Source organism: Lactuca virosa, chromosome 6 (assembly GCF_052849685.1).
Source record: "Lactuca virosa cultivar CGN04683 chromosome 6, Lactuca_virosa_CGN04683_v6, whole genome shotgun sequence".
Taxonomy (NCBI): Eukaryota; Viridiplantae; Streptophyta; class Magnoliopsida; order Asterales; family Asteraceae; genus Lactuca; species Lactuca virosa.
In genome coordinates, this window is record NC_136431.1 from 53,260,502 (window position 1) to 53,276,823 (window position 16,322).

The following is a 16,322-nucleotide window of genomic DNA, read 5'->3' on the forward strand; positions in this document are numbered from 1 at the left end:
GTTCGCCAAAATACCACATACGCACATACGCCACTCAAGGCTATAAGACCTTTCGGTCACTGTGTCTCAGAGGACTTCCGTCCCACAACCCTGGTAGACCTTCCGGTCCTACCCGTAATGACCTTCCGGTCCATATCATCTTGACCTTCCGGTCCATATCATAATGACCTTCCGGTCCTTAGCATTCACAACATACATAACACATCAATATCTTATAACAGTATACAGCACATACTTCTCATAGCATATAAGACCTTCCGGTCACACATAGGTACCACTCTAGGTACAGTATAGTGAGAAGACTCACCTCGTACGATGTCGGATGACCTCTCGTGCTCGATAACCCGACCTAGCCTCCTCCTATTAACATAATAACATTCCTGATCAATACTCTCTCATAGCCTCGTCTCTAAATATTGGGTAGAAGGTCATCCTACCCCTCCCTGGACTCCGTGAATCAGCTTGACCAAAACCCTAAGGACAACTGAAGTCAACGGTCAAACTTTGACTCGACTCGTCGAGTGCACATGGGCGACTCGGTGAGTCCATGCGGGTCCTCTGAATCCTTCTACTCTCACTTGACACGTCGAACCATCCCTTCACTCGACTGGTTACACCTGTCATGAATCGCGGGGCAACCCCGACTCGACTCGTCGGGTCCTCTTATGGACTCGGCGAGTTCCTTCCATGGCAACACTCAAATGACCTTCTGAGGTCAGATCTGCTTCTCTAACCTATAGATATGGCCTTCCCAACCACTATAATCACGTAAAGGTCCGACCTTTACACTCATGCAACGTCCATAAAGCTTCTTTTGGTGAAATAGCCTCTAAAATGGCAACCTAGGGTCATATCTCTAATGGAATAGCAAAAAGCAAGATAGATAGGACTCTCTGGACCTCTTAAGGTCCAGATCTAAGAAGAACTCCACCTTGGGACCTCACATACTTCGAATCCAAGCCAAAGAAGGCATAAGAAAACCCTAGATTCAAGTAGATCACCAAATACACGAGATTGAGCACAAATTAGTACCTCTAGCAGCCTCTTCTGATCAAATGGTGGTAGATCTGAGCTCCCTAATCTTCCTTGTTTGCCCTCCTTCCTTCTTTCTTGCAAAATCACACTTAGAATGATGAAAATGGCTTCTTCTCTCCCTCACAACACTCTCAGGTGCTCTGGTGCTCTCAAAGGTGAAGGTGGCCGCAAATGAGGGCCATAAGGTCCTTTAAATAGGGCACAGGCCCGAGGATTTAGGGTTTCAGCCCACAGCGCGGACTCGTCGAGTCCACCCATCGACTCGTCGAGTCCCTTCATTAATCCAGTCAGCAAAACGCGATCCTACTCGACGATTCTAGGCGTCAACTCGTCGAGTCCCTCCTCAAAACTCAAAATAAATGAATAACATAGAATACTTGGGAATCCGGATGTTACAATTCTCCCCCACTAGAATCAGACTTCGCCCTCGAAGTCTCGCTCGGCAAACAACTATGGATGCTGCTCCCGCATCTCTAACTCTGGCTCCCAAGTCAGCTCGGACCCTCTCCTATGTTGCCACTGGACCTGAACCAGGGGCACTCCCTTGTTCCTCAGAACCTTGATCTTCCGATCCAGGATTACGATCGGTCTCTCAACATAATTCAATCCCGCATCCACCTGAACATCCTCCAGCGGCACTACCGCCGACTCATCGGCTATACACTTCCTCAACTGAGACACGTGGAAGGTATCATGAATCTGGCTCAACTCCGCAGGTAGCTCCAAACGATACGCTACCCTGCCCACCCTCGCGGTCACTCTGAACGGACCGATGTACCGGGGCCCCAGCTTGCCCCTCTTCCTGAATCGGATCACTCCTGTCCAAGGAGACACCTTGAGGAGTACGAAGTCTCCCACCTGAAACTCAAGCTCAGATCGTCGCCTATCCGCATAACTCTTCTGGCGACTCTGAGTTGTCAACAACCTCTGCCTGACCTGCTGTGTCTACTCAGTCGTCTGAAGCACTATCTCAGTGCTACCCATCACGCGCTGCCCTACCTCTCCCCAGCAAATGGGAGTCCGACATCTCCTACCATACAACAACTCGAAGGGAGGCATACCAATACTCGAATGGTGGCTGTTGTTATAGGAAAACTCAGCCAACGGCAAGTACGTGTCCCAACTTCCTTCGAAGTCCAACACACATGCTTGAAGCATGTCCTCGAGCGTCTGAATCGTCCGCTCACTCTGCCCGTCCGTCTGTGGGTGGTATGCGGTATTGAAATGCAGCCTCGTACCTAACTCCTCATGGAACTTCTTCCTGAACCTGGAAGTGAAACGTACATCTCGATCTGACACAATCGAGATCGGTACTCCATGACGCGATACCACCTCTCTCACATACAACTCGGCCAGCCTCTCTGTGGAAGAGCTCTCACTGATAGCAAGGAAGTGAGCGCTCTTCGTCAACCGGTCAACGATCACCCAAATTACATCGACACCCCTCGCGGTCCTTGGCAATTTGGTGATAAAATCCATGGAAATTTGTTCCCACTTCCACTGGGGAACCTCAAAGTGGCTGCAACTTGCCATGCGGACGCTGGTGCTCGACCTTAACCCTGCGACAGGTCAAGCACCTCTCAACAAACCATGCAACATCCCTCTTCATACAGGGCCACCAATAGTCTTTCTTCAAATCTAGATACATCTTAGTGGCTCCGGGATGGATCGAGAACCTCGATCTATGCGCCTCCTCCATCAGAATGGTATGTGCCCCGCCTGCATACGACACCCAAATCCGACCTTGAAAGGTCATTAGCCCTCGGCTATCGGTAACGAACTCAAACACCTGCCCAATCACCTGCTCCCTCTTGCGGTTCTCCGGTATCACGACCTCTGCCTGGGCCTCCCGAATGGTGTCCAACACCGGAGTCATCACTGTCAATCGCATACAAGTGTCTCGAATCGGGGCACTCTCTGCCCTTCGGCTCAGAGCATCAGCTACAACATTAGCTTTGCCCGGGTGGTACAGGATCTCACAATCGTAATCCTTCACCACATCCAACCATCTCCTCTGGCGCATATTCAGGTTGGGCTGATCCATCAAATACTTCAAACTCTTGTGGTCCGTGTATATGGTACACCGAACCCCATACAGATAGTGACGCCAGATCTTGAGATCGAACACCACTGCCCCTAACTCCAGATTGTGGGTGGGATACCTCGTTTCGTGAGGCTTCAGCTGGCTCGATGCATACGCTATCACATGCCCACTCTGCATAAGCACCGCACCCAATCCCGACATCGATGCATCGCAGTACACCACAAAATCCTCCATTCCCTCTGGAAGGGATAACAACGGGGCTTCGCACAACCTCTGGTGAAGAGTCTCAAACGAGGTCTGCTGCTCCGGACCCCATGAAAAAGCAACGCCCTTTCGGGTCAACTTGGTGAGGGGCACGACAATCTTGGAGAAATCCTTGATAAATCTCCGATAGTAGCCGGCCAACCCCAGAAAACTCCTGATATCGGTGGGGGACCTCGGCACCTCCCAACTCATCACAGCCTCAATCTTGGCCGGATCGACCAATATCCCATTTTGGTTAACGAGATGTCCCAAGAACTGGACCTCTCGTAACCAGAAATCGCACTTGGAGAATTTGGCGTAAAGCCTCTCCGACCTCAATACTCCGAGGATCTCTCTCAAATGCTCCTCATGCTGCTCTCTGGATCTCGAATACACCAGTATATCGTCGATGAACACGATCACCGAACGATCCAACATCGGTCTCTGCACACCTTGTTCATGAGATCCATGAACGCTGCCGGTGCGTTGGTGAGCCCAAAAGGCATCACCACGAACTCGTAATGGCCATAACGTGTCCTGAACGCCGTCTTCTGGATATCCTCATCTCGCACCCTCATCTGGTGATATCCAGATCTCAAATCTATCTTGGAGAACCAAGATGCTCCCTGCAACTGATCGAACAGATCATCGATCCTCGGTAGTGGGTAACGGTCCTTGACCGTTAACTTGTTCAACTCCCTGTAATCAATGCACATCCAGTGTGAACCATCCTTTTTCTTGACAAAAAGGATTGGCGCTCCCCAAGGTGAGCTACTCGGCCTGATAAATCCTTTCCCCAACAGCTCCTGAAGCGGTAAGGATAACTCCTGCATCTCTGGTGGCGCAAGGCGATAGGGCGCCTTGGCGATAGGCGCCGCTCCCGGAACCAAATCGATGCGAAACTCCACTTGCCTCTCGGGAGGCACACCCGACAACTCCTCGGGGAAAACATCCGGGAACTCACGCACTATCGGAACATCATCAACCGAACTCGGCCTTTCCGCGACCACTCGTGTATCCATCACATAAGCTACAAAACCGCTGCAGCCCTGCTGTAGACTCTGCCTCGCTCTAGCTGCCGAACAGAACGCTGACCCAGATCGGGTACCCTCGCCGTACACCGTAAGTACTCCCCCACTAGGGTCTCGTATCGTCACCAACTGTCGCTCGCAGTCTATAACAACCCCAAATCGGCTTAACCAATCCATGCCCACTATGACACACACGTCCCCCATCGCAATCGGGACTAGATCTATCGGGAATTCAACCCCGAAGATCTCGAGTACACATCCTCGAATCACATCCGTAGCATACACCGCTCGCTCGTCAGCTATGGAAACTCGTAGAGGTCGACTCAACGCCTCCCGTTGAATACTTATGTGCTGACTAAAGGCTAAAGACACAAATGATCGACTCGCATCCGAGTCAAATAACACCAAAGCAGGTACAGAATTCACAAGAAAAGTACCTACGCATATCGTAATATAAGCACAATATCTCAAACTCAGCATAAATAAATGAAAGAATACATACCAGCCACCACATCGGGCGCTGCGCGGACCTCCTCCGCTGTCAACTGGAAAGCTCTCCCGCGAGCCTTCGGTGCCTCGGCCTTCATCGGCCGAACCTTAGTAGTTCGCACAGCAGCAGGGGCAGATCCCTGCGGTGCTCCCTGTGCTGTCCCCCGCAGCTGCGGACACTCGGCCTTCCGGTGTCCGGTTTGGTTGCAATGAAAGCAAACCATGAACCCCTTGGGGCAATCCTTGGCTATGTGCCCCTCCTTGCCACATTTGTAGCAAGCACCAGATCGACAAACCCCATCATGTCCCTTGTCGCACTTCCCACAAGTGCGGCCCTTCTGGCCTCCAGATCTCGAATCGGTGAGCTTTGCCCGCTGGGCTGCCGGCTGAGTCTGTGCCGGCCGCCGGTCCCTCCCCTGAGACTCGGCCTCCTCCCGAGCCTAAGTCTCTAGCTCAATCTCCCTTTTCTGGGCATTTGCCTGGAGCTCGGCAAATGTCCGGTATGATGAGTTCGCCACGAACTCCCTGATATCCCTCCTCAAAATGCTCAAGTACCGGCTCATACGTGCCTACTCAGACGACACGTGTTCAGGGAAAAACAACGCCCTCTCATGAAACATCCTCGTAATCACCATCACAGACTCAGTTCCCTGCTTGAGGGACAAGAACTCCTGGGCTAAACGTTCCCTCTCCACAGGGGGAACATACTCCTCTCGAAACATCGTGGTGAACCTCTCCCAGGTCACCGCAGTAAGCTCTGCCGTAGTGAAGTCTGCCGTCACAAACTTCCACCAGTCCTTCGCCCCTAAGCGAAGCTGGTTCAGTGCAAACCGAACCCTCAGATGCTCTGGACACGAGCAGGTGTAGAAGCATCCCTCCATATCAGAAATCCATCTCATCGCAGTAATCGGATCCTACGTCCCATCAAACTCTGGTAGCTTCGTGTTGCTGAACTCCCGGAACAGCAACGAGCCACCCTCCTTGAGGTCTAGCAGCAGCAACAGCTGCAGTAGCTGCAACAGCCGCAGCCTCAGTAACCGCTGCGTACCGCTCATCAAAGGTCTCAATCAATGTGGTCTTGATAGACCCAAACATCTCCGGAATCTCGGCTCGGATCGCCGCAGCCACCTCATCGTGGATCATCTGACGAAGCTCCTCGTCACTCACGCCGCTCGTCTCAGGTCTGTGGCGTGTACCAACCATGATGTCTCTGAAATACAACATAAAAATATCAGAGACTCGCTCGAGCATACTCGCACTCGATCACTCAACCCTACTTGTCCCCTAGTACCCTAAGGATTCTTACTTGGACTGCGCACTGATCCGGTGTCTTCAATAGTACGGGCCCTATACTACCGTCCACACCGCATCAGCATTCACCCCAAGTCCTCCTCCTAGGATCCCAGATCACAAGTACCCTACATCTCGCTAGCATAGGCTACCCTTCGGTAGACCTCTCATAAGCTCCTCACTGCTACCTACTCACTCTCAAGCATCTCATAGCAGCAGAAATCTTCCTAGGCTAAGGCATCACAAATCAGGCCACTCTAGTCCTAATATGAATAGCTAGCCTACTCTAGCATGCGTAACATATCATAACTCATAACACATAATGTAAGGGTATTTTGGGAAATCACCGTTCGGGCGCTGGCTGATCGTACACACTGCTTCCTTCTGCTTTCCTCAAATCCTTTTACTTTTTGAAAAATTGTTTATTTTATGAAGAACTTTCTCAAATCCTCAGTTTGAGTTCAAATACACCCGAAGGTGCATCCGAATCCCTCAAACCAAGGCTCTGATACCAACTTGTAACAACGTAAATTTCCAAAACAATTTTTCATTTTTAAAGCATACTTTTATTCATAAGATGATGTCAAACATAATGTGTCCAATGTTATCATAACAAAAACATATCCCAAAATCTCAAAACATAAACTCCATGAGCGTGTACGGATCATGTCGGCGCCTTCCCGCGATCATCGCTAGTACCTGAAACACATAACACAACAACTGTAAGCATAAATGCTTAGTGAGTTCCCCAAAATACCACATACGCACATACGCCACTCAAGGCTATAAGACCTTCCGGTCACTATGTCTCAGAGGACTTCCGTCCCACAACCCTGGTAGACCTTCCGGTCCTACCTGTAATGACCTTCCGGTCCATATCATCTTGACCTTCTGGTCCATATCATAATGACCTTCCGGTCCTTAGCATTCACAACATACATAACATCAATATCATATAACAGTATACAGCACATACTTCTCATAGCATATAAGACCTTCCGGTCACACATAGGTACCACTCTAGGTACAGTATAGTGAGAAGACTCACCTCGTACGATGTCGGATGACCTCTCGTGCTCGATAACCCGACCTAGCCTCCTCCTATTAACATAATAACATTCCTGATCAATACTCTCTCATAGCCTCGTCTCTAAAGATTGGGTAGAAGGCCATCCTACCCCTCCCTGGACTCCGTGAATCAGCTTGACCAAAACCCTAAGGACAACTGAAGTCAACGGTCAAACTTTGACTCGACTCGTCGAGTGCACATGGGCGACTCGGTGAGTCCATGCGGGTCCTCTGAATCCTTCTACTCTCACTTGACACGTCGAACCATCCCTTCACTCGACTGGTTACACCTGTCATGAATCGCGGGGCAACCCCGACTCGACTCGTCGAGTCCTCTTATGGACTCGGCGAGTTCCTTCCATGGCAACACTCAAATGACCTTCTGAGGTCAGATCTGCTTCTCTAACCTATAGATCTGGCCTTCCCAATCACTATAATCACGTAAAGGTCCGACCTTTACACTCATGCAACGTCCATAAAGCTTCTTTTGGTGAAATAGCCTCTAAAATGGCAACCTAGGGTCATATCTCTAATGGAATAGCAAAAAGCAAGATAGATAGGACTCTCTGGACCTCTTAAGGTCCAGATCTAAGAAGAACTCCACCTTGGGACCTCACATACTTCGAATCCAAGCCAAAGAAGGCATAAGAAAACCCTAGATTCAAGTAGATCACCAAATACACGAGATTGAGCACAGATTAGTACCTCTAGCAGCCTCTTCTGATCAAATGGTGGTAGATCTGAGCTCCCCAATCTTCCTTGTTTGCCCTCCTTCCTTCTTTCTTGCAAAATCACACTTAGAATGATGAAAATGGCTTCTTCTCTCCCTCACAACACTCTCAGGTGCTCTGGTGCTCTCAAAGGTGAAGGTGGCCGCAAATGAGGGCCATAAGGTCCTTTAAATAGGGCACAGGCCCGAGGATTTAGGGTTTCAGCCCACAACGGACTCGTCGAGTCAATCCATCGACTTGTCGAGTCCCTTCATTAATCCAGTCAGCAAAACGCGATCCTACTCGACGAGTCTAGGCGTCAACTCGTCGAGTCCCTCCTCAAAACTCAAAATAAATGAATAACATATAATACCTGGGAATCCGGATGTTACAAATAATTAGCCTCTCATGGCTATATCTCAATAAGGACCCTCCGGTCATGTGTCTCAGTGAAGATCCTCAGTCTCACAGCTCGAGTCGGACCCTCCAGTCTGGTATCTCAATGAAGACCCTTCGATCTCACAACTCGGGTCGGATCCTCCAGTCAGGTATCTCAGTGAAGACCTTCCGGTCTCACAACTCGGTTTGGAACCTACGGTCCTAACTCAATAAAGCACAAAAATAATATACATCATAAATCACAAAGACAAAATGCATGATATCACATAACTCAGTATAAGCACATAAGACCCTCCAGTCAATAACTCAAATAAGACCCTCCGGTCAATAACTCATATAAGACCCTCTGGTCAATAAGTATTACCACTCAGGTAAGTATAGTGAGAAGACTCACCTCGCATAGTAAAGCAGTATATCCCATATTCGACTGCTGGTCTAGACTCTGCCCCTCCATAGCCTCCAAAATCCACAGCTTGACCAAAACCCTAATGTCAACGGAAGTCAACGGTCAAAGTTGATCCAACTCATCGAGTGTAACTCATGAGCCCATCGAGTTCCTCAGTACTTAGTAATCACAAAAACCCGAGTCAACTCGCCTAGTTGCTAGCCAACTCGTCGAGTCCATGCAGAGTCCAGAAGATCGGGGAAAACCTTAACCACTCGTCGATTCGTTCCACCAACTCGTCGAGTTTACTCTGTATACAAAAACAAGAAAACCCGACTCAACTCGTCGAGTTGGATGCCCAACTCGTCGAGTTCTTCACCCTTTTTCTCATTAAACTCATTCCAGTCGATTCCAATGCTCCAAACTCCAGATCCAACCTCCTAGGATGAAGCTACCACGTAAAGTTGCTAACTTTACGATCATGTAAGGCCTCACAGGGCTAAAACACCCAAAACTAAGCTCAAGAAGGGTTTTAGGACATAAGACGGGTCAAAGCTTCATAAAGCTTGAGGCTTTAGGCCTAAAGGGCCTAGTAGTGTCCAGATCTGAGGTCTCAGCTCCATGGCATGCTCACAACCATTAATGACTCAAAGAGAAGCTAGAAAGGGCCATAAACTCTCAAATGGAGAGATCTAACAAACAAGTGATCAGGTAATGACTTTTTACCTTCAAAAGACTGCTACCACTGAGATGATGTCGGATCCAAGGACTCCTTCTTGTTCCAAGCCTTCTAGTCTTCATGGAATGCACCAAAACACACCCTCTATTAGCTCTAAACACTCACAAATGGAAGATATTCGATTAGGGTTTGTCTCAGGGTGGTAAAGTGATGAGGGAGGCGGGGTAAAGGAGTTAAAGTCCTTTAAATAGGGTGCAAGTCTGAATAATTAGGGTTTCATCAAACAGACTCAACTCGTCAAGTCTAGTCCTCCGACTCGACGAGTAGACTTCGTACTCCGCGCGTCCTGGTCAACTTCTACACGACGAGTTGGGACCAACCAACTCATCGAGTAGGTCCTATAATGTGCATAACATTTTCAAGTTCCACATCCAGGAAATTGGGGTGTTACAACCTCAGTCCAAACTTTCAAATCTAATTTCAAGGGACTTCTTATGTCATAAAGTTTCCAACATTGTGACTTAGCATAACTTAGTGGGACACAAATCAAAACCCTAATTCCCAAACTTCACCAAAAGACTACCAAATCATGCATGGAAGGTTTATACTAATCAAGATCCAAACTTTATGAATCCATAACCCCAACAAGGGCCAAATATGAAGCTCAAAGGTCCTGGAGTAACTTCTACTCACAAAAACCACCACAAAAGGACCAAAATCATAACAAAGTGCCACCTAGCTAGATCTACAAGAAAGAGTTGTCAAGGTTGAGACTTTATACCTCCAAAAATTAGATCTAGGTGCACAAAGCCTGGATCCAAAAGCTCTAAGTCAAGCAATGACTCTTCAAGAAGTTCCTTCTTCCTCCTCAAGCACCAAAAACACACATAAATCACTTTGAAGCTCAAGAATCACTCAAATGGGGCTAAGGGTCGATTTCTAGGGTTTAGAGGGATGGAGGCTGAAGATATTAGGGTTAGGTTATGAGAACAGGAGCTTAAATAGGGTCCAAGACCCTAAAATAGGGTTCCGATCTGACTGGAGTACGCCCAGCGTACTCCGTAGAGCACCCGCGACCATCCTGACCAATACGCCCCGCATACTTCCCTTTTCACTAGTTCGTTGCGCGTACACCTGAGTACGCCCCGCGTAGTTCACTAAACTCTAAAACCACCAAACTTCTGAAGGTCATAACTTCTTTGTTTTAAGTCTGTTTCCGACGATCCTTATATCCACAAAAAAGTAACGAGAAGCCCTACACTTATATCAACTCATACCAGGATTAAGACCTTCGGAACAAAAATCCAATTTCCATAAAAAAAGCCTGAACTGACACTTTACCGAAATACCCCTAGGCTCCAAAACACGAACCAAACAATCGGATCACTTCAATTACATTACTCGCACCCAAATGGGTCTAGATCTCACCTTTTCAAAGGCCCTAAGCCTTACGATGACCGATCTTCGGGTCACAACCTCGAATTAGGACTTAATTCGGAACAAGGTGTTACATCTTGAGACTTTTGTCAGCATGGGACTTGATACGAGTTTCTTCAGCAATCAACTCATGAACAACCGAATCAACAGTGGGAAGAGGTGTGTGATGCAAGATTGATCTGCAATAGCCTTCAAAATCTGAACGTAATGCCATCAAGAACTGAACCAAACGTTGCTCTTCCCTTCTATCAATATAAGGCTTAAAAGCCTTCAACACATCAGGTTCTGTAAGAGCCAACTGATCCCACAAATCCGACATAGCTGCATAAAATTCCTGAACACTGAGATTGTTCTGTTGGAGGGCTCGAATGTCAAACTCTAACTGATACTACTTTGCAAAGTTAGACTGAGTATACAGCCTAGCCAAGTGATCCCAAACCTCATTTGTTGTGTCATACTTCGCCATATGAGTACCAATAGACTGGATAATAGAATTATTAATCCAAGTAATGATCTTGGAGTTATCAGTCTCCCATGAATCCAATAAGGTTACATAATTATTAGCCTTCTCGTCTGTTGGTTTATTCTTGTCACCTGTAACAATCCCCCACATAGTCTTGTCTCGCAATAAATTTTTCATAACATAACTCCAATAGGCATAGTTTTTGTCATCGATTTGAATACTAATGGACTGAAGATAATCATCTCTTGGGGCCATATTTCAATATCAGTCAAACAGTAAATACGAGTAGCATTAGAAATAATCAAGATCTCGAAATCAAAAAAACCAACAGACGAAACGAAACCCTCGAAACCGACGAAACGAACAAATCAAATCAAACTGAATACAGAAACGAGCAAGAAACCATAACCAAGATTGCGATGAACAGTAACGTAAACAGTGTCGTGAACAGTACGATGAACAGTGTCGTGAACAGTAACGATGAACAATGTCGTGCCTGCTACAACTCACCCCCAAAATGAAAGTACAAACGATCAACCGAACTTTGATACCATGTAAATTAACAAAATATAGAACAGTTAGGGTTTCATATTATTATCAAATGAGAAGAACAAATACAATGAAATGGAAAGACATAATATATAGAGAAGCTAATTAGGGTTTCCTGGCTAAAAGGCACAATCATAAAACTCAATACAAGATAAAACCCAAAATCTTATTAGGCTAACACTTCAAACAATCAAAGGCTATGAACACGTTGGCTCTATACCACGAAGATTTACAGTTAAAAAAAGGCTAATGTTTTATTATTAATGAAAAATGACACTTACGATCAAAGAAAAAGAAGATTATAATTATGTAGAAAACATCTAAGAAAAAAGGCTAAACAACCCATAAGCTAAAAAGGCAAAATAAATGCCCTAACATAGATATATGCTACTACACAAAACATGAATTTACATAATAACTGAGAAATATAAATACTAATCATCAATCATCAAGAAAGAATATATATTTTGTTTGGCAGTTTACCATTAACCAAAAGACCTTTGGTCCATCTGTATCACATGTTTACAAAGGTGTTCTTCTCTAAGAGGTTGAGGTTTCAAGTGTGTTGACAAAATTAAGTGTAGTTTACGAATAGGATGGATTTAGAGTGTGTACGATAAAAAATAAAATAAAAAATAAACTAAACATTAATCCAACACTAAAACCAGAAATATGAATAACAGCCCCTTAACACCAAGATCTTCCCGTTGTACAATACAACAAAAATCAATGTATACAACATTTTCCTTAAGTTTTACAAAGAATTACAGAAAACATATCATATAAGAAAACTTCTATAATCTTACCATTTTCTCTTCCTTCTATAGCAGCAAAATTACCATATAGCCACTTTACCTCCCACTGCATCCACAAATTTCCTCCAACAAGCCGACTACCCGTCTATACAAACCATGCAAGGGTAAAAATGTCTTTTACTAACATCCATCCTTTAATCCCTCTTCTATATTTACTTCCAACTTCAAAAACCATCAAGTTTTCACAATCTTCGAAGGCCAAATCCTCGAAAGCCAAACAGAGTTTCCAAACTTGATGTCCATAAACCTTCTCTTCCTTTTACTAGGCATGTCCTGAAATGTCTTTTTACCCTCAGTGGACCCCACAAAAACCTTTTCCGGCTCAATGGGTTCAACCTTATGAACCACCACCGGCTCTACGACGGGACCATTTCCAGGTGGCGGTCTAGGACTGGTTCCTTCCGGTGCACCACCACCCCCAACAAGCTCATTAACCATCTCCAACACCTCACTCATTTTTGGCCTTCCTTTCGGGTTCTTTGACAAACACTTATTAGCTATAATCGATAATTTTTGTGCTGTTTTCATCGAGTATTTTCCTTCCAATCTAGAATCAACAATCATCCGGAACTTTCTAGAGTCGAGATACGGTTTCACCCATTCTAGAAGCTTCTGTTCGCCTTTTGGACGATTTCGATCCAATGGTCGCCTACCCGTGATAAGCTCGTAGAGAAACACACCGTAGCTCCACACGTCACTTTGGGATCTGAGTCGACCGGTTTGGATGTATTCAGGAGCCGCGTATCCCATGGTTCCTACAACCGCGGTGGAGACATGGGTTAGTCCTTCTTCGGGACCTAACCGAGCTAATCCAAAATCTGAAAGCTTCGCGTTCCATTTATCATCAAGAAGAATGTTGGATGATTTGAAATCTCGGAAGATGATCTACATAAACATAGGACAAAACAAAGTTATTTGTTAAGTACACGTGTAGAATGATATTGTTAATTGTCTCACATCAGTGTCACATCAAAAAGCTAGCTTAGAATGTTGGATGATTTGAAATCTCGGAAGATGATCTACTAGAAACTTTTAGTTTATAAGCTAGCTTATCAAAAAGCTAGCTTATAAGCTAATATATAAGCTACATTAAGCTATTTTTGTGGTTTTAACAAACACTAAATTGCAATATGATTACAAAATAAGATAGCTTATTCGCGTCAAACATAGCCTTAAGTCATATATGATATATGATTAAGTGGTTGAATGGGTAATAATGTTTGTCCGGATAAAGTGTTATATACATATTAGTTGTTTCTTTTCAAGACCGAATAAATAAATTTCACAATATTCGTCAATTTTAACAATATTCATCAGTTGTAACATGAGAAGAGTTGAGATGAAAAAAGAAGAAAGACAAAAGGTAAAAGGTTAGTGCTTTAATACATTTAGGGGATGTTTCTTTTTTACTGAATGAGCTTAATTGATGAAACACTTAATCTAGACAACTATACAAGTTGTTTCACTTTTACTTAATTTAGACAGAACGATTTAATGGGTTATACCAAAAAACTTGGCTTACTATATTAAGAAACCAACCATTTACCAGTTTACCTATTTGTACTTTTTCCCTTTTAACTCCTTAGGTTAAAATTGATAAATATTGTGACATTTGTTTTTTAGACTCATTCAAAACTGTTTATTCAGTCTTATAGATAAGAATCACATGCTATGTAGACAACATTTTGTATACATAGCATTCTTATCTTAGATTAACGGCTTATACACTTTAGGTAAAAAAAGAAACTACCCTTCATATGAAAGAAGATAGAAATGGTAAAAATACCTGAAAGCCCATTTCCTCGTGTAAATAAGTCAACCCACGAGCAGCATCTTGAGCTACTTTAAGTCTCATACTCCATGAAAGAGTTTCTTCATTCTTAGCACATAAATGATCCTCGACACTTCCATTCGGCATATATTCGTAAACCAAAAGCCTTTGAATACCTCTTTCATCATCTTCTGCACAATACCCGATTAATTTCACCAAATTCGGGTGTTCAACAATCCCAAGAACATTCACCTCCGTCACCCACTCCTTATGTCCCTATCAGATCAAAATTCCCAAATTCGAAACCAAAATCAGAAACCAGAATCCCATCAAGAAACTCGATCTAAAGTTCTTGAAATCTTACCTGTAACCCTCGTCGGCTGAGCTGTTTAACGGCGACACGAAGCTTTTTCGTCGGGTCTTGATCGGATTTAATGGCGCCGATGTAGACACACCCGAAACCACCTTCGCCGATCTTTGCTGATCGGCTGAAGCCATTGGTGGCCGATTTGAGTTCAGGGAAAGTGAAGACTCGAAGATTACTTGATCTCTGTGAAAAACTAGGAACATTAGACCTTCTTCCGATCGATTCTGTGCTTACGTCGGAAACAGTTTGGGAGTTTAAGTCTGTCGTCCATGATCTTCTCACATCACGATCTGTAAATATGGAAGTAAAAGATTGAACTGATATCGATTTTGTTGGAGTTTTAGCGGATTCGTCTTTTTCGTTGCAGTACGAGAATGGAAAACACTTCATAGCCTCCCAAAACTTATCGTCCCCACTGTAAAAAAAATGGATTTTTATCAGCATTCTTCAGAGAATAGTTCGAATGACATACTTTTTTATGAAATGGATTGGATTTTTCTTTAAAATCTTTGTTTTTTTCGAAGGTTTTTATGTGAAAATAGCTTAAAAGTTGATAATCTTACTGTTGAAGGATAAATGATGGATAATTTAGCATACCCAATTAACAAAAACTCAAATTTTATACAGAAATCGAACAAAGAATCGAATAATCATAATAATTATTTGTGAAGAGTTGAAAAATCAAAGAGATTTAAGAAAGAACCCACCTTTAATCAGATATGGAATCAATCAGCTTCCCAGAAGTGAATCCGAATCTTGTTCTTTTGGGATCAAACCATGGAACCCTATCTGGATTATGCACAGTAACACCATATAATCAAGAAATTGAGATGAGAAACCATTTCAAGACTAAAAATTTACAGTCAAATTGAAGAACCCATGTTGAATCAACGACAATTTATGTGATTAGGTGAAGAAAAACGTAGAAACTCAACAAAACGTCATACCTGAATCAGCTTAAAACTGGATATGATTGTATAAAATCATCTCCACACAGGTGTCCTCAACGTTTTGAGGAAGAAATAATTAAAGAAAGCTCAAAAAGGATAGAAGGACAAGAAGGACAAGATGAGAGAGTGTATGCAAAGGGTTAGCTGGAAAACAAATCTATAGATAAAACCTTATGAAAAGTCAAGGTAGCCACAGTGTGTAAAAGATTGAATTCTTTTATTAATTGTATTTTATAATATAAAGTTATGTTTTATTAATTTTTTAGTTATGATTATACTGCGTTTAATGGAAACGTAATCCTACATCGATTATATTACTAACACATGTTAGTAAATAACTTTAAGTTTTATTGTAGTTTTTTAGATCAATGATAAATAGAAAATTTAATAATTTAACAAAAACATTTATCGTTTTTTGATCGTTTATGAAGATATTTTTATCTTTGTATTCAAAAACTTGTCAAGTATTACGTCTAATCAAATATATATTTTCTGAGATTTGTAACAAAATATCATTTAAATCGCAGTGGTCTTTTAATAGTCTGAAAAGGATTTACAGTAAAGACGAAATCGAGAGGAAGGTGTGTGAATGGGGTC

At 44.0% G+C, this 16,322-nt stretch overlaps 1 protein-coding gene across 1 annotated transcript; it reads right to left on the bottom strand.

Moving 5' to 3' along the window:
* Positions 1-12,446: 12,446 nt before the first annotated feature.
* On the bottom strand, positions 12,447-15,876 carry LOC145119416 (serine/threonine-protein kinase PCRK1-like). Its single transcript, XM_079055083.1, has 5 exons — positions 15,723-15,876; positions 15,483-15,564; positions 14,773-15,190; positions 14,424-14,684; positions 12,447-13,522 (listed from the first exon to the last, which is right to left on the bottom strand). The coding sequence occupies exons 3-5, from the start codon at positions 15,163-15,165 to the stop codon at positions 12,812-12,814; spliced, it is 1,365 nt and encodes a 454-aa protein (XP_078911209.1). The 5' UTR covers positions 15,166-15,190; positions 15,483-15,564; positions 15,723-15,876; the 3' UTR covers positions 12,447-12,811.
* Between the last annotated feature and the right edge of the window lie 446 nt (positions 15,877-16,322).

Bases quoted from the DNA above. Each gene is read 5' to 3' on its own strand.
- LOC145119416 (XM_079055083.1), bottom strand. From the start codon at position 15,165: ATGAAGTGTTTTCCATTCTCGTACTGCAACGAAAAAGACGAATCCGCT. The intron at 14,685-14,772 runs GTAAGATTTCAA...TTGATCTGATAG, and splicing joins TCAGCCGACGAGGGTTACAG to GGACATAAGGAGTGGGTGAC. The intron at 13,523-14,423 runs GTATTTTTACCA...ATGTTTATGTAG, and splicing joins ACGAGGAAATGGGCTTTCAG to ATCATCTTCCGAGATTTCAA.